Source organism: Erythranthe guttata, chromosome 10, assembly GCF_056151865.1.
Source record: "Erythranthe guttata isolate IM_541 chromosome 10, IM_541, whole genome shotgun sequence".
Lineage (NCBI taxonomy): Eukaryota > Viridiplantae > Streptophyta > Magnoliopsida > Lamiales > Phrymaceae > Erythranthe > Erythranthe guttata.
Window position 1 is genome coordinate 5,713,395 of NC_142542.1, and position 18,060 is coordinate 5,731,454.

Here is an 18,060-nt window from a genome sequence, read left to right on the forward strand (position 1 = left end):
AATAAACAGCCTCTAACTAGATCCTGCCAATTTTAGCACCACTATCACAAACGAAGCAAAATTCACCAGAAAATCTTTGACAAGTATAATCACTTTATGTATTTTTTGTACTAGAATATGAATATGTTTACCAAGAAGAACGAAAAAAAATAAAAATTAGAACCACTTGACACGGGTAGTCTCCCAAGGTTCAACCAAATGCTATAGTTAATGCTTCAAGTAAAGGTTGTAGAAACTAATGAAGAGCACAAGCTGTTTCAAATCGTAAAATGAACAATTTGACAAGGATGACTAAACAAAGCGTGAATGTCGTGCTCAAATAACAAGTGAACCTAAAATATAGTATTGTAACCAAACAGTTCAAATAATCTACAAGGCGATCTTCCAGCCCTTGTATCACCACTTACCTTGACCACCAATGCATGTTCTTCATCCTCATGGAAACATCGGGTGGATGACAAGTACAGAGGTTCTCCATCACCTAATCCGTAAAAAACTCGTACCTGCGAGAGAGTGAAACTGAACCGATGGATAATAAATAAGAAGTTACTGATTGCAAACTAGATGTGCAATCCAATAGCAGGCTCATTTGTGTAAAAGGTGAATATCTGATGGCTCGTACAGGAATTATGAATTACAAAAAAAAACATGATTTTATTGAAAAATAAATTTATGTACAAGGGGCGTTGTTCCTGATCTGTAACTGCTACTGTCTGCTAGAACAAAAAACAGTGTTTGCTAAGACCTTGCCACTAACATGCGTGCTTACACATAAAACCAAAGATCTTTACAGTCGACTGACAACAACTTGGATACGAAGAAAATCCATAAGCAGGAGAACACTCACTTCAAAATCAACTTGCGCAGAGCTTAGCCTAAAGAATATATAGCCTAACTGTAGTCTGGATAATTGCATGACCCCCCATGTGTCTGGTCAGTTCATAAGTACGTCTTTTTTGTATTTTATTTTGTGATTGTATAAGGTACAAGAATATACACAATTGTGGTCTCAAACCATCATATTTAAGTCTTCCAAGTCATCCATTGGGATCCCAAGACCACCCATAAAATCATGATCATGTAATCCATCATCATCTCCCGTACCCAACCATGATCCAAAATCCTCAACTTGACCACCTAGATCTCCAGTAACACCTAAATCATCCATCTCAGGGAGTTGAAGGCTAGATAAATCTATGGGGTCCTCCAACATTTCCATGTTATAGTCAATTTTATCCTTGCCAATGTCACTTCCACTAATCTCACTTGATTTAAGCGTCGATGAGAACATTCCATTTGCTTGGTCTGACATCTTGCCTAGAGGACCATTGACCGAAGCAGACAAATGAGTGGTTTTCTGCTTAAGTTTGGCCTTAGACTTTCTCTCTCCTTTTATAGTGGTCGATGCAGTGCGGCTAATTTTAGCATTTCCGCTTCTGGACAAGACCTCTCTGCTGTTTCCTTTTCCTTCTCTGTCCCTCTCGCTCCTTTTGCCTTTCGCACTGCACGGAAGAGAACCACCAAGCCCCGACGAAACACCTGGAGCTGTGCTGATTGTTCCACCTACATCATCAAGTAACAATTCCCTCCTTTTCACTCTATTTGGCCAACTGTCTTCTTTACCAGTAATTTGTTCGGAATCCAGATTCGTCGATAGGAATACTTCAGAAGAATATGTATCGTTATTGTTTGAAGTAGGGCTCTGATGTGTGCCCATGGGAGCTGCATAACAAAAAGCATCCAAAAAAATGACATAGTCGATTAAGTCAAGGGATTATTATTTCCTCAACGGAAAGATGAGAAAGGAATTGCGAAGGAACCACCACCTCATCGGTTGATAAGCATCCTAAAATTTGTATGTGCCACGTACCTGATGTTCTAACCTCCACAGAGCATCCAGATGTGCCAGCATGAAGTTTGCCAGATTCGTTATCAGTGCTAGAATTGAAAGATTGTCCATCAATAGGGCGCAATAATCCAGAAAGGAACATATCTCTATACAAAGGATCGTCAAAGCAGCTTTTTCCTGTCAACTCAAATTCCTGGCATCTTTCCATAGCACGTTTAACAAAAGCTAAGGCAGCTTGTTTGGCCATTTTACCACTGGCACTTTTCATCCCATGAGCATTAGGACCCCAACATATCTGCAGGGGAAACGTAAATTTGAAAGGAAACCCCTCAATTAAACAATTTCATGTCTGCTAATGCAGAACAAGTGCCATATGCTATTTTCTTGAATGTTAAAGCAGACCAAGTCATTACAGCGCCCAGTTACATAGAGTATGCCATGATACTAAGGAGAAACCTAATAATGGCTGGTGCAATTACAATTTGCTTCCATAAACTTTTTGAGCTACCTGAGCTGGATTTGTTACCCTTGTTTCTAGAAACTCTTGTCAAATCAATATAAGGCGATCTTTAAGACAGAAATACAAGACAACAGAGACAACTTAAATGAAACGATGCTCCATATGCATTCAAGTAGGTGACAAGAAATATTCACGTTAACTTTGGATATGAGTCATCAATAGATTATAATTCCTGAGTAGCTGTACCCAAAGAGACTTCCAAGAGATTTCAAAAGAATTTTGTGACAAATTAAACAGGGTCATATTTAGTCAAGTATCCAAGTGTCAAAAATATGTCGAGGATAAGAAGTTGATATTCAAGTAAAATGGATAATTAGTCGATTTTTATGCTACCAAATATGCACATCGTATTTTACAAGGAAATTTATATATCATTCATTTATAAAAGGAATAATGCACACATGAAGGTGATAATTACCATGTACTTCTGGTAGGCCATTTCCACAAGTTTGTCAAGTGCGCGACCTTCAAACTCCCTAAAAATAATGAAGGTGCTTAATTATAATCAGAATTAACAAGTTGTTCAGAGATTGTACTGCCAGTTTTATAGACAAAAAGGATGAACAAACTTCTTACTTTTCCTGGATCTCTTTAGCCTCAGAAGCAGAACCTAGAAGTTTGCCCAGCAAACTTTTCTTCCTTGAAACCTGAACATTGACTTAACAATGAGAACAGATTGCAACATGACTACGATACTAGAATCTTCAGTAAAGAAAATGCGACAATATACCAAGGCTCGAAAATGATTTACGGTCTGCATATAAGGGATTACTTTTTAGCAGGAAAAATTAAAAATCAAATTCAAATGCAGAAAATCTGAACTCTATAGATCAAATATTGGTGCAGAGTAAATATCTAAAGAAACACTGTAGAGATGAAAAAAAAGAGAGGGGGTGAGGGAGTTGCAGGTATCGTGGTTGTTTGGTGATGTTTCCTTAAGGCTTGGGCAAATAGCATGGGTAATATTAACCTATGTTACATTCTTCGTAATATGAAATCATTTATACAGTGAAACATAGTATTTTTGTGTGTGTCTAAGTAGTGTGCATTAGCAGCAATGCAGCAGAAAAAAATACATACCAAATAAATAAAGAGGAAAATAAGTCAACTACCAATAGCTACCAAACTCTAAGTCTTCAATTTGATGTGCTTGTATAATAATATAAGAGTAAATAATTTCCACAATTATGGCTGTAATCACATCTTACATGTTCCTGGTAATTCTCGTCCAAACTACTGATATCTCCAGTTAATTCTTCATCCCCACTCTGTGCCCAATCAGACTGATCAAAAGAGTACAAGCACTAACAATAATGAAAAGGAGCTTCACAAAACAGAGTAAAAAGAAGAAAATGAACTAGATCAGACACCTTCACAGAGAGCAAATTGAACATACCACTAAATCTGGGTAGATTCCTAGGCTGTGAACCTCCATGAGAAGTCTTTCAGTTATAGACATATTACAGTACTGATATTCCGAACATACTGTGGCAGGTATCAACTGGTCTGCAAGTAAACCATTTTGTAAATGATCGTAGCTTGGTATCCCTGTGTCTGGAACGGACATAGTATTGTTCTCCAGCTCATAAAATGATCTTCCATTAGAATTTACATTGTAACCATTAGAAGTAGGGTATCCAGAAGGTTCACAACTTGATGACATCTGATAGGCGAAAGTATCTGATTCTATATCCTTTTCCATCTCAAACCGAGATCCATAGACATCATATTTGAGGTCCTCTTTTCCACTACTGAAAAGAACCTCAAGTCCTTCCTCGGGAATCAAAGCTGCTAGTAGTCTCTGGTACAGGGGAATCTCATTTGGTGTCTTTGCTCCTAGAGCTGTATGTTCTGGGCTAAGTTCCACACTTATCCCTTCAATCTCCTCTCTCCCAAATTCAATTGAGCCACAACCATTAGGTACTAAAGTGCAACTACCTGCGTCTCGAGGCACTGGAGCCAGCATATCCACATCTAAACCAAGATTAACCTAGAAGAGAAGCATAAATAACAAGGAAAAATTAGGATACTGTAGGGTATGAAAAACATAGTTAGCAAACAACGGGAGCACATAAACTGTTATTCAGCCATCACTGCCAAGTGATTATTTATTAAATTTGCGTTTGATTTTATTGTCTGTAAACATCGCTAAAACACATCCTGTGTAATACGAGTATATACGACCACACCGCACAGGTATGCAGGAGCATACAGGAAAACAACATTTCTTGATCACAAGTATTTTAATAGTCCTCGGAGCTGTATGCGCAAAAAATTATATCGCAAATGAGGATTTCTACAATACTAAAGTTATGACTTAAGATAACAAACAGAATAGACAAAGGAATGGCGGGATGTAAATCAAGCAGTATATATCACAGCACATATACTAGCATGAAGACATCAGAAAATTTGGTTTATTGCAGTCATTGTCCAAGAAATCTTCAATTTAATCTCAGAGACACTCACCAGGATACTGCTAATTATAGTTAAGAATGGAGCTCATGGCAAGATACTGACTATTGATGAGGTACAAAATTTAATGCTCTCATTAACAAGGTAAATAACTTTCACGGTTTGTCACTGAATATACAATTAAAATGCTAAAAGGCAATAAAAGATATCAGTAAAGATGATCACTCATTATTACGTGCAACAATAAATAGTTATAGATGTTACTTTAATATATGCAGCATTAACTATAGACTAAGTCACTTTGGGAGAAATCTCTTCTTGCTGGATTAGAGTAAGAGATATTTCAAAACAATCAAACCCACCTGGTCTTTCAAATAAGATACGTCCACATCAGATATAAAATGAAACAAGGACTCCATCTTCTTCCAGAATGGGCTAGAAAGAGCTTGAGCTGCATTACATGATAGGCTATTATTGCCAAGAGAACGAGTTTTTAGTAAAATCAAGAGAACTGAGACTTCTAAATCTATAATACCTGTGTTTGTAACAGAATTTGCGGCAGCCAAGAGCTCTTCATGACCATCGTCAGAACCAACTGTTACATATATTCAGGAATAGCCAATCAATTGCCAGGAAATGCACGAAGTATATCATATTTGTTCCAACATTAATGATCAAATTACCAAGAAAATCGGCTCCAGTATTGATAGTAGTATGCTTTTGGCGTTTAAAAGCCTTCCTATCAGAAATTTTTCTAGTAGGTGGTCGACCAGCTCTGCTGAACAGAAAGTTCACCATAACATGTCAATCACAATCTTAGTGAGCATCAACAAGAAGAGAAAATTAGAAAAAATAAAGACCACAAAACAAGAAAAATGAAATTAAACCTTTCACTCTTGTCAAGACCAAGTCTAGAACTTCTCATTTGTTTCGCTGTTCCCACATTCCCAAGCTTTTCCGTTGACAAAGGCAAGAGGGACCTAGAGGAAGTAAATCCTCGAGCAGTTCTTCCTTGCCTCCGAACACCATCTCCACTATCATCCCCAGTGACTGGCTTGTTTTTTCTTGGTGTTAGCAGCAGGGTTGATATTTTCTGGATATTCTGGCCACTTCTTTCATCTATCCCATCAGATCTCTTATTCTTGTCTCTCGACTTAATTTCAGTGGCACCAGATTCCTCGCTTTCAGATAATGCAGCTGGAGAGAAAATGTCACTCTTTATTTTCACTTGCTGGGGAGAATTGGCAGGAAAACGTGTTTCTGATACATTAATGTCCGATGTCACATCCGCAGCATGGTTCTCATCATTGCCAGGAATAATGGGTAATAAATTAGTTCTTCTAGCAGTTCGAGAAATCTTTTGGGGCCTCTGAGGCCAATTGGCAACAGGAGATGAAGACCGTGCCGCAGCTGTCCGTTTACGACTGTTAGCCCCAAGGCCACCAGGAAGTTTGTTTGTACAGTTAGAAAGTTCCCAGTCATTTGAGGATGGGGACCGGTTCACCACTTGAGACAATTTGGAAACCCCACCAACCGAACCAGACCGTGGGGCCCGAACATTTGCATTCAACTTTGAGCCTGAAGTAGGGCTGCCTGAACTGAAATCTTCCCGTGAATTTGCCCTTCAAAGGGTAAAAATGATGAAGTAAGAGGTTATCCCATATCATATATGCAAAAGTTATGGGAAAGACTCACTAAAATATGCATAAGACTTCAGGTTTAAGTTCTTATATCTCCAGGTTGCCCCTGAATACTAAGGATTATATGTAACTGAAATGGCTGGTCTTCACCATCACTTACTAATCCTATTTCGTTGAGAATTTTTTTTCAAAGTGTGGATCTGGGTATTTGGAGGGGGTGTGGAGGTAGAAAAGGCTAAATGCTTATTTTATTGAATATCAACTCTTATTTAGAGATGGGACGAAGGGTGAAGGTAATGGGTCAACCAGATCCATATACCAAAGATAGACAAAAGATTTAATACCATCTACGAAATATAATCTAGCAGATTAGATATTATCTAACACTCTTCTTCAAGCTGAAGCATAGATATAAATAATGCTCAGCTTGTTACACAAAATTCTTGTACATAAGGCCTCTGTATAAATATCAGCAATGTGTTCAGCAAACATGAAAATAATCTGTTGAAACTGAACATATAAGCAATTTTAAGAATTGAAGACATATTTGTACAATACTTAAGACTTACTATTTTTACTCTTCAAAATGTTTGAAAAACAATACTAACTAATTTTGCAAGCAGTAAAACAGAGTCTTTCAGCAATAAGAAGGCAGAACTACAAAGAATTCTTAGATTATGCCATCAATAGAAACTTTAAAAGTACTTGAAAAAACTTAGATAAAGATATCCTCATACTTGTTTACAGCTTTCAGGTTCACCCTTTCTTTCTCTTGACCACTTGGACGCTCTCTCTTCTCATGTAGAAGGGAACTATTATCAGAATCAGCCTTAGATATAGATGACCGCATGCCAGAGCAGGTCTGTGAGGTCGCCTCACTTTTTCCTATTCCGATGCCTCCATTAGAACTGCCAGATCTACATCAAGGTGCATATCAGAATTACAAGGGAGGAAAACAGTGATTTGTGTCTAGGTTCATATTACTAATAGAAGTTTTTTTCACAAAGTAGCATAAGAAAATAAAGAATAAAAGAACCACCTACTAGAAAAATTCAATACAGAAATATAAATAAAGATCCAATGTTTGCGCGTTACTAACTTTACATAAAAAAGACGTGTCTATTTAGAAGCAAGTAAAAAGCCTGGTTTCCTTGTTATCTAAAACTAAATTTTCACATATGATTATCAATGAAAGTGATAGGAAATGAAGATGAATACTAAAATGCAACATAACGTGAATAAATCCTCAAAACGACTTTACTCCTTTATTTCAATGCATTATTGATGTCCCAATACAACTGCAGATTTTGAACAATAAAATATTGAATTCCCTTCATTCCCTCTAATAAATGTTCTCTCTTTGTTTTGTTTATCCACACCCAGTATGCAACAAGCCGAGCATGCACATTTTACATGGCACGTCATATCTAGATGCTAATAATGCTATTCAACACTGAAATCAAAACGCTCAAAAAGGCAGACGTCTTCATTTCTGTACAGACGCTTCCCCCATAATATTCATACCAGAAGAAATTAATGATGTGTAGAACATTAAACAAACAGCAAGGCATGTTATATTAGACCAGGAAATTGAAGATAAATCAACAGATAAACATGCATCATTATTTTTGTTCTAAATAGGTTTTAAAATAAGGATGTTTATGGTAGATGCATAGATACTTTCTACTACAATTATTTGAACCTCTCCTTTTGCACTGATATGACTAGGTTTCCATTCGAACAAGAAAGTATGTAATCAATTATTACCCTAATAAAAAGATTCCCCGCGTCCAAAAGTTATTTATTATAAGAGGGCTGACAATTTATGTATTCACCCACCAGATAGATAACTTTAAGGCCATAAATTTAGAAACATGTTCAGCCCTACGGCCAAATTATCCACTATACAGAATTATGGTCGTAGAGCGTAGTACCTGGATATATGTGCATCAGTCAATCTTGAACGAACTTCTGTAGGGAGCCGTGGAAGAGTTCCTTGTTTGGTTTCCCTGTAACCATCAACTGGTTTTGCCGTCATTGAACTAGCAGCAGCATCTAGCTTTATACCTGTTCGCTTTTTCTTCATTTTTGAATTCTCCCAACCATCTACAGCAACTGATAAAGTTCGATCCTCACCCTGGACTGCAGTACTATTAGAAAGTCTTACCACATCCCTGTCCTTCTCCCCAGCTCCAGATGGTCTTATAAAGTTATGTGCACGTACGTCCTTCTAAGTGTTAAGATACAAAAAGTCAGAACTCCATACAATAGTTTTCTGATTAGCGCTTTCAATCAAACAAGAGTAACAGCCCATGTGATTAATGGAAACAAAACTGGGGGGAGGGAAGAAAAGGTCACCACTAGAGATAGTTTGGCAAAATCTTCTAGTTCATGGGAGGTTCAGCTCACTAAAGGCATTGTAATGTAACTTACAAAAAAATTAAGTATGAGTGAACTAAAAACAAGCAAAATATGAAGGGAAAAAAAAATCAATAACTATGCAGAATCTTAGTGGAACGCCAAATAGAGAAACAAAAAAATCGAAGTAACAAAAAATAGAAGTAACAAGAAAGGAAAAAATACAAACCCTAGGATCGGCCATGGAAGTTCGAGTACGCTTGTTTGGGATGGTATTCTTGGTCCTTTGTTCAGGTTTTTGCGGATCCGTTTCAAAACCACTGGTACTAGCATGGTTTTGCGGTCCCATTTTCACAATGCCCATTCCAGAAGCAGATCGATCAATTGACAATAATGTGCTGGATCGGTCATTAGACAAGCCATCCAATCGGGATCTCTTCCTCGATGGGATAGTCGGGAAACACTTGTTGATTACTGATAAACAGTCATTGAATACCTTCACGCGCTCCCTAGTTAAGGTGAAATAATAATATGCCACTTGTTTAAGAAAGTAAAGCAGATAGGAAGGCGCCTGTAAATGAATAGCAATTACCTAGCTTTAGTAACACTTTCTCGCACACCAGATTTGAGTCGTCTGAGATCCTCTAGTGGGGGAGAAGATAGCTGTTTGCTTTTTGATGACACAGGTAGAGAATCTTCCTGTGTAATGCCAACAGCAGCACTTGCAAGCCGCTTAAACTCCGGTGGACGGTTCAACTTATGCTCTATAACCATGGAGTTTGGATCAAAACGCACACATTGGAAGAAATTGAGCACATCTCCTTGAGTTACAGATGAAGTGCTTCTTGTCATGTTTGGCAGACTTGATAAGAGCGGGTTCTCCATGTTTTCACGAAAGCTGCCTGATCTCTCCAGTGAAGAGGCACCATAAGATCCACGATGCCCAGATGCATATAGTGGCTTATCTGGGCTACCAGAAGAAAGATCAAACTTGGTAGATGCTGCCATGGAATCAGTTTCCACACGCTCTCTCTATTGAAAAAACAGTTAACACAATCGTGCATGGCAATGTTGAATTTCTATAATCAGCTCGCATTAAAACCCACTGCTTAAATTGAATAAGATAACAGGACAATGATAGACCTGCAACCAAAATAAAACCCAGCCTCAACAAGTCAGATGCATGTTAGTTGGAAATTCACCTCAAAATCTGAAACGAAATCAGAAATCCATAGCAAAGTCTAAAATAACACAATAATGGAAGGGAACTTAAGAGACTTGGAGCTACATAATAATACAGTGCATTTGCAGCAAAAGGGACCACAATTACGTAGATCAGAAGATCTATCACCACATTCAGTTCTTTATTTTGATTGCTGCATCTGCCAGTTTGTTTTGAAGTGGAAATTCTACAGATGCATGAACAAACTCCTCCAAAGATCATTTCATAAATGTTTGTCAAACGGAGAAGAATAGAAACTAGACCAAGTCAACTAAATAAAACAACATTGTTAAATCTATACCAGTAGCACCATTTATATACTTGAAACTTTTATATTAAGTTTTAAATCTCTATTGATAACAATTGTCTCAGAATTGTCAGGGATCATTGCTCTTCTCACAGAACAAGTGCCGTTACTGAGTTTCCAAGTTAAGAAATGAAGTTAATTTATGATTCTATATTCGTATTTTCTCTCAACTAGCTCGAGCCGTAACTAATACACCTATTTAGGGAGAATTTGAAGTCAGATTCTTCTCATTTCTCTCCAGCAGATTTTAGAAGCCAAGGTCAAATTCCGACAACTATTAAGCTTCTCTTTGCACAAGCTAAATTCCGATTCAGTGACTCAATTTTCTGTTGCAGATTTTACCAGAAAGTGTAACAACTAGCAACCCATTTTAATTACCAATAGAAAACAATAAATTACACCTGTGATCATACGAAAAACCAGCATTAAATGAACTTATCACCTAATGCTCAGATTCGGACCGGTAAATTTCCGCAAGCTACTTCCATAATAGTTAAAAATAATGCAAAACCAGCATTAATCATTTCCCGAAACAATTACTAAAGGAAAACTGTAACCTGCAAACTTAACATCTAATAATTACTGATAAAAAATCTCAACAAAACGTGTGATCTACGAAGCTCCAACTCGTAACCTCGTCAATGATCAACACAGCATCGCCAACAATCAATCAGCCAAGGGTTCAATTAGGGTTTTTAAAAATCAAACAATTTAATTTTTTTTTTTAAAACAGGACGATAATTAAATACATGAATTACACAAAAAATTCACGTCAAATTAAAATTCAAAATCATTATAACCAGGAAAATAAAGTTGATACCTGAAATATCGAGATAAAATACTTCAAAAACACCGTCGTCGGGGGTCGAGTCGTTGATCGGTGAAGGAGAGGTCGGTCGAGAAAAATAAACGAAGGTGTAATTGTTTTTTAATTATTTCATTTTACCTGATTTCGGCCCGGTTTTGAGCCCGAAATGACAATTATTAGGTACTGTGGTACAGGTATATTAATTAGATTAGAATCCATAAATGGACCTCCATTTATATATATATATATATACTTTGTTAAATTATGGAATATATCTGGACCTAAGTGATTTAATAAACAATGAGAAATTGTAACATTGGGCCAGCCCATTTACTAGTAAATGAGTATATATATAATAGTTTTTAATTTTATATTAATAAACGAATTTGATGTTCTTTTATTTTGTTCTTTTATTGTATTTTAATTTTTTTCTTTATTTGTTTTGAGTTATGCTCTTTGTATAGAATTTGCACACTGTAATTTACACATCTCGTGTAGTTTGTATAGTAAGTAGAGACTATGTTAGTAATGTAATTTGATAATATTCCGTGTCACTGACTGGTATAACGGAAAATTAGATGTTATATTTGATGTGTTTAGTGGATAGTTATATAATCAAATTTACTGTCAAAATCAAAATTTCACCGGATGTAAATAACCAGTGCATTCCTTTGTTTTGAAAGGATAGTAATCAAATCAAACCTTAGTGAAGTAATGGTGCTACTTTTAATCCAAATCTCATTTTTGCATTCTAAATTTCGAAATGAGCTTTTCAGCTCAAACTTTATTACAGTGAATTTCAATTTTAATTGGACTTTTAATTATATTCATAGACTCATATATAGTGCAACATTACTCTATGTTTTTGACATTTTTACAATATTAATTATGGTCGTCTTTGCCGTATTTAGACGGGTTGGGTAATGGTCGGGTCGGGTCGACTCGTTCGATATCAATCGAAAAATCAGCTGTCGAATCACCTGCAAAGGATATATATCGCAAAATCTGCATTTCAATTTGTTTCTAGCTAGGTTCTAACTATTTATACCAAATTGATGTTATAAGAGCAATATAACCAATTTCGATTCGTGTTGAACTATTGAAACGACATAAAAGAACACCGTTAGTTAATTCGGAACATCATCAAATCAAATCAAAGTTTGATATTCAATAGCATAACATAATAGCATATCAAACCGAATCGAATCGAAATTAAATGTATTAAAAGCGCGCTGCACATGATTTCATAGCAACACAATTTAGCAAAGTTGCGTTGACATTGATCTTAATCGATCAACCTTTGATCCAACTATCCATGACAATCGGGTCGTCCGGTTTCCTGGTCTTTGCATACTCGACCGCAGCCACGATTCGCGAGAGAGGAGCTGCAAAGAACAACGGAAACGGAAGACACTCATCCCTCACATCCCACGACCCAACGCCGATGAGCTTGCCGTGAATGTTGAACAACGGCCCCCCGCTCATCAATGTCATTAATGTACCGGTAATCTCCTCGTCAATGTGAAACGAATAGCCGGACTTGCGGCCAATACTGCCACCAAGGCCATGGGTGTGAAAGTCGAACTCCATCCATCCGGAATCGTTCTGCAACGGCCACGGTGCCTTCACTTTGGATGTCGTCGTCCTCTCTCCCATAGCAGCCCTAACATTTCCGGGGATCACAATCTCAGCAAACTCCCTTTGTACCATAGCCATCAAAATATCGTCCTTTTTCGGCGGAGATTTTGCAATCGAGCAGGGACGGAACGACCTGGACGTCATCTTCTCCGGCGGCGGATCCACCACCTTCAGCACGGCGACGTCGTGGGCGAAGCTCACCGCGAGGGGCTTCGTCTTCAGCTGTGTGCGTTGGCGAGTTATTGCGACGGTGGTGGCGATGTCAGATCTGTGACGACGGCGGTCGGAGCCGTCCGGCTTCACGGCGGCGACGCGTCCGACTGCGTTTGCGGAGGTGAGGATGGTGGTGGAGTCGAGGAAAACGCCGGTACGGCGGAGGCGGCAGGGAGTGTCGGTATCCCGATTATCGGGGCCGGAGAAGGTGGTATCCAGTGGTACTGTGCTTGCGGATACGTACTTGTGGAGTTTCTGGAAGTGGCGTTCCAATGCTTGTTGGACCGGAGATTGGGAGAAGCGGCGCGTGAAGGAGAGAGACGCCATTGCTAATCCTTTGAAGGAGCTAGGGTTTAAGCACAGCGATTTTTTCATATTTTTTTTTTTATTTGAGCGCAGAGCGATTGGAATGAACAAAGCGGCGAGGGAAAGGTAGCCAGCGGACAGTGGCCGTACGTGACAGCTTTGAAATTATGATTCTGAAAAAGACGGATAACATTTCTTAATTTATTGTTTAGTCCTTTGAGTTATAAGAGTTTGGAATTTTGGTCCTATATAATATTGGATTGATTGGTTACATCTCCTATACAAAAATTGTCTTTTTGCTGTGTTTTATTTTACTTTATTAATCCACATAAGAATTTACCAACAAATTTTTTTTAGTAAAATATATATATGTATATCAGCAAGACAAGTAAAGCATTAATCTATTATAGGAGGTCACTTGACATAAATTCTGAAATGTATGGACTAAAATAAAATGTTTGAAATGGAGTGGGACTAACTATGAAAGTTAAAATACCAAAAAATCTTTTTTGCAGGAAAGGACAGATAATATTTGACTGACAAATTATGCCTATGTTAAAGGACAGAAAAGACAGAAATAACTCAAATAAAGTCCATTAACACAAATCAATATAGAAAGAAAACAAATTCTATTCTCATTATAGTTTCTCTCTCCTGAATCTCCCGCCAGATTTTCTCTATTTCTCATTAATAGTTACCTCTATTTTTATTTTATCTCTATTTTTATTATAATTAATTTGTTTATAATGGAATCAGAATTACATATTATGAAATATGATTTAAATGGATGATAACATGTACATAAATAAAGCATATTTCTTATATTAAACTTTTGCAAAATGGAAAAAAAAACGCGTCACAACACGACAATCTAAGCAAGCATGGTATAACCAAAAAATAAATAGTACCTAAAAGAAAATAATTAAAATTAATTAACGATAACTTGATGAAATAAATTATCCATAACAGCCAAAAGTTTTTTAACCAACAGATGAAATTCATTAAATAAAAAGTCATATATAATAAGATTCACCACGTGCATGCAACAAAGCCAACAAACACCACTTCTTCACAAGAAACTTGGTTGATCTAATTACCTGCACATTAAGGCACATATGTTACAATCATTGCATTAAACAACACATATTTATATGAGTTCTTCGTTCAAAGTAAGGTCATTCGTCCGATCATTGAGAGGAATATAAAACAGACGTTAAATTTCGATTTTACTCTTACTAACGATCGAACTTATATACTATATATTATCAAGCATGTATGTAATTGTGAGCTCCCAAGAGAAAGCATAACATAACATGCATGTATTTCTTTCCGTACACATTACGAACGCGTTCCAAAATCTAGTAAATCTTTCGAAACATTACGTGGAAACTTACTATTTATAGCGTGATGGAATCGACATAAACAAAAAAATATATAACATCACATATACATACACGTAAACCACCAGTCCACGAAGCATCAGCGATCAACAATTGATATCGAATAACAAGATAATATATATATTAACTAACGTAACACTAGTAATTAATTGAAGTAAACTCCCAAAAACACTAGTTAATTAGCAAAACAATTCAGCAGAATTGTAAACTAAGTCATATTCATCAAGAATAATTGAGCAATTAATAAACAGTTGAGCATGTCATGTATTATATGTATAGGCTGATCAAAAACATAATTAGAGAGGATAATTATATAGTAATCCTTACCTTAATTATCAATTAATCACCCTTGGATCCAAGTATCCATGACAATCGGATCGTCGGGTTTTTTGTTCTTGGCATACTCCAAAGCAGCCATGATTTGCAAAAGAGACGCACCATAAGTCACCGAATGTTGGGTACCCTTCTCGGTCACACCCCAAGACGCGACGCCGAAGAACTCTCCGTCGCCGTTGAACAAAGGGCTCCCGGTAAAGGGAGGCCTTATACCGGTAATCGCTTCTTTACTTGTGAACAAATCACTCCACGAGCGAGGATATCCGCCGTTGAACTGGCGGCTGTCGAACTCCACCCATCCGGATCCGTCGTCCAGCGGCCACGGCGCCTTGCTTTTGACGGTTTTCTCGCCCACGGCCCTCACGTGCCCTGGCATCATTCCGAACTGCATGTCAGCCAGATGCACCACCCCCATCACAACACCGCCCTTCTCCGGCGGAGACTTCGCGATCGAGCACGGTGTGAACCAGGTCCCCTCCGGCGGCACGTCCACCACCTCCAGTACGGCGACGTCGTGGGAGAAGCACACCGCCAGGACATTCGTCCTCAGAGGTTGGTGAGTGTCGCGAGTGATCGCGAAGTTATGTGCGATGTAGGATCTGTGGAGGGCGGCGGCGGCGGCGCAGCATTTGTCGGCCGGTTTCTCGGCGAAGACACGGCCGACTACGTCGGCGGAGGTGACGATCGTGGTCGGAGATACGAAAACGCCGGTTTTGTGGCGGACGGGCTGCTGGAGATCCCAATTTTTGGAGCCGAGGAAGTGGCTCTCGATCGCTACTACGCTTGGGGCTACGGAGAGGTAAAGGCCTTCCAAGTGCTTTTGGAGCTGTCGGTCGGGGGTTCGAGAGTGGCGGCGCGTGGGAGTAGGAGGCGCCATGGCTAAAACTTAGGAGCTGAACTAGGGTTTACACGGAGAATTTTTGTCTTTTGGTACAGATTTGAAATGGGATAAAGACGAGGAAAAAGGCAGGCACCACCGTACGTTGAGCAGCTTTAAAATTATGATTCTGAAAAGGACGGCAGAAAAATGTTTTTTCTTCAGTCCTGTATGTTTTTTAGTTTAGAGTTTAGTCCTTTGAGTTATAAGCGTTTAGAATTTTGGGACAAGTATATGATTGGTTGGTTAAATGAGTTGTCAATTGTCATTTAACAATAAAGAATCAAAATAAATTAGGAAGAAGAAAGCAGAAGTGACGTAGCTGCTGGAGAATTTCATGGATTTGGAGGGAAAATTCAATGGTAAATACACCAAATGGAGGGAAATTTAAGCAAAGGGGGCAACTATTTTGAATACTAATTTTTGCTTAGTTGAATACTACCAAGTTGAAAACCACAATTGAGTACATATTTATAATTTTTTTCTTACTTTAATACCAAAATAAAAATAAAAGTACAAAAATACCCTTTCATACAAAATACTAATTACATCAATTTTCTTTAAAATTACCTATTTGAAAACCAAATAAAAAAAAAAGAAAAAAAAAAATTCAAACACAAAACCCGCCGGACGTCCACCCCTCCCACGCCGCCCGACGCCGCCGGACGCCGACGCCAAACACCGCCGAACGCCGCCCAACGTCGCCCAAAGCCGTCGCTGTCGTCGTCTTCGAATAGTAAGTTATAGTTGTTTCGATTTTTTTTTCTTTAATATTTATTTAAGATTTGATTGTTTGATATGGGTAATTAGGATTTGGTTGTTTTAGGTTAGAATGATCGTTAATTAGTAATGGGTGCATCTGATTTCAGTCGATTTGAGCATTGATTTGAGATTCGTGGGTCGGTTCTTCGTTCACCATTTTCGACCTGTATATGTCGATTTTCGATGAATTTTCGACAGGTTAATGTCGAAAATTCATCCAAAATCGACATGTAAATGTCGAAAATGGTGACATTGTTGAATTTTGAATTTTTGTAATTCGACAGCAAGCTGTCGAAAATTGGTCGAATTTTCGATAAGTAGCTGTCGAAAATCTGTCGAAAACTCTTCCAAATTTCGACAGCAAGCTGTCGAATTTAAACTGTGAATTTTTTTTTTTTTTTTTTTATTTGCTTGTGTTTATATTATGTATATTAATTTTTATTTGTGTGTTATTTTGCAGTGGAAGAACCACGTGAACCTCGTATACCTCCGACTGTCTCGAACCGTAAGAAGAGGAAGGAATTATCAGATAGAGGCAAGGGCATAGCAGTCACGACCAAGAAAAAGACCACGACCAAGAAGAAGTCTGGAGAGGGTTCTTCGTCAACGAATCCGGTGCCGGCTCTACCTTCGACTGTAGAAGTTGGTGATTCGAGCAACGAACCGATTCGAGATCCCGAGATACCGGAATTGTACATAAAATTTGATAAGCACATTGCTTATCATATTGTGAACGGAGTGCCAGATCGTTCGGAGCGCGGCTCAGAATTTCGAATACAAAATCACACAGGAACTTTGAAAGGTTGGGAGCCGGCGCCGTTCATTACAGAGGTAGTACAAAGATGTGGTTTAATGTCAGTTGTACAGGCATCGTACAACACAGTGGACGGCCATCTACTTAGAGCCTTCATAGAGAGATGGCAGCCAGCTACCAACACATTTCACTTACCTGTTGGAGAGATGACCATCACACTTGATGATGTGAGTACGTTGGTCGGTTTGCCAGTTGTTGGGCGTACCGTATCTTGCGAGCGTTTGGTCCGTGATTCCAAAACGATCCCCAGTAGTTTGATGTTCGAGTTGCTAGGTGAGTACCCGGACGATGTTAACAAGAAGAAAGCGGTCAAGTTGGAATGGTTGAAGGCTAAATTTAGCAAAGTGACCATGAGAGATAGTGCGGAGAAGAGGACATACGCCATTCGGGCGTATTTGTTATTTTTGCTCGGGTGTACTATACTGTGCGACAAGACAGGCAACATGGTAAGCGTGGAGTATCTAAATCTTGTATCTGATTTGGATCGGATCGGCGAGTATGCTTGGGGCACTGCATGTCTTTGCCGGTTGTACGATGAGCTTTCCTCAGCCTCACAAAAATCAACGAACTCGATGGCTGGCTGGCTGACGCTCTT

General features: G+C 38.4%; 2 protein-coding genes across 24 annotated transcripts; both read right to left on the reverse strand.

The window, feature by feature from the left end:
• Nucleotides 1-634: 634 nt before the first annotated feature.
• Nucleotides 635-11,338, reverse strand: LOC105970244 (serine/arginine repetitive matrix protein). Of its 23 annotated transcripts, none has more exons than XM_088824345.1 (15): nucleotides 11,132-11,338; nucleotides 9,375-9,925; nucleotides 9,012-9,291; nucleotides 8,359-8,651; nucleotides 7,162-7,341; nucleotides 5,672-6,406; nucleotides 5,468-5,562; nucleotides 5,320-5,379; nucleotides 5,147-5,235; nucleotides 3,766-4,359; nucleotides 3,578-3,652; nucleotides 2,946-3,016; nucleotides 2,788-2,845; nucleotides 1,871-2,144; nucleotides 635-1,722 (listed from the first exon to the last, which is right to left on the reverse strand). In XM_088824345.1, exons 2-15 carry the CDS (start codon nucleotides 9,788-9,790, stop codon nucleotides 1,010-1,012), a joined length of 3,933 nt encoding a protein of 1,310 aa, XP_088680471.1. In that variant the 5' UTR covers nucleotides 9,791-9,925; nucleotides 11,132-11,338; the 3' UTR covers nucleotides 635-1,009. The 23 variants fall into 23 exon arrangements, with proteins under 23 accessions (XP_088680471.1, XP_088680470.1, XP_088680476.1 ...); XM_088824344.1 differs by having other exon boundaries at nucleotides 5,468-5,559; nucleotides 8,359-8,654; XM_088824350.1 differs by having other exon boundaries at nucleotides 7,162-7,332; nucleotides 11,132-11,329.
• A 2,860-nt stretch (nucleotides 11,339-14,198) lies between these two features.
• LOC105970241 (uncharacterized) lies at nucleotides 14,199-16,010 on the reverse strand. Its single transcript, XM_012995048.2, has 2 exons — nucleotides 15,004-16,010; nucleotides 14,199-14,373 (listed from the first exon to the last, which is right to left on the reverse strand). The coding sequence occupies exon 1, from the start codon at nucleotides 15,887-15,889 to the stop codon at nucleotides 15,020-15,022; it is 870 nt and encodes a 289-aa protein (XP_012850502.2). The 5' UTR covers nucleotides 15,890-16,010; the 3' UTR covers nucleotides 14,199-14,373; nucleotides 15,004-15,019.
• Nucleotides 16,011-18,060: the final 2,050 nt, after the last annotated feature.

Bases quoted from the DNA above. Each gene is read 5' to 3' on its own strand.
- LOC105970244 (XM_088824336.1), bottom strand. From the start codon at position 9,790: ATGGCAGCATCTACCAAGTTTGATCTTTCTTCTGGTAGCCCAGATAAG. The intron at 9,292-9,374 runs GTAATTGCTATT...CACCTTAACTAG, and splicing joins GAAAGTGTTACTAAAGCTAG to GGAGCGCGTGAAGGTATTCA. The intron at 5,563-5,671 runs GTTTAATTTCAT...CTTTCTGTTCAG, and splicing joins GGTCTTGACAAGAGTGAAAG to CAGAGCTGGTCGACCACCTA.
- LOC105970241 (XM_012995048.2), bottom strand. From the start codon at position 15,889: ATGGCGCCTCCTACTCCCACGCGCCGCCACTCTCGAACCCCCGACCGA.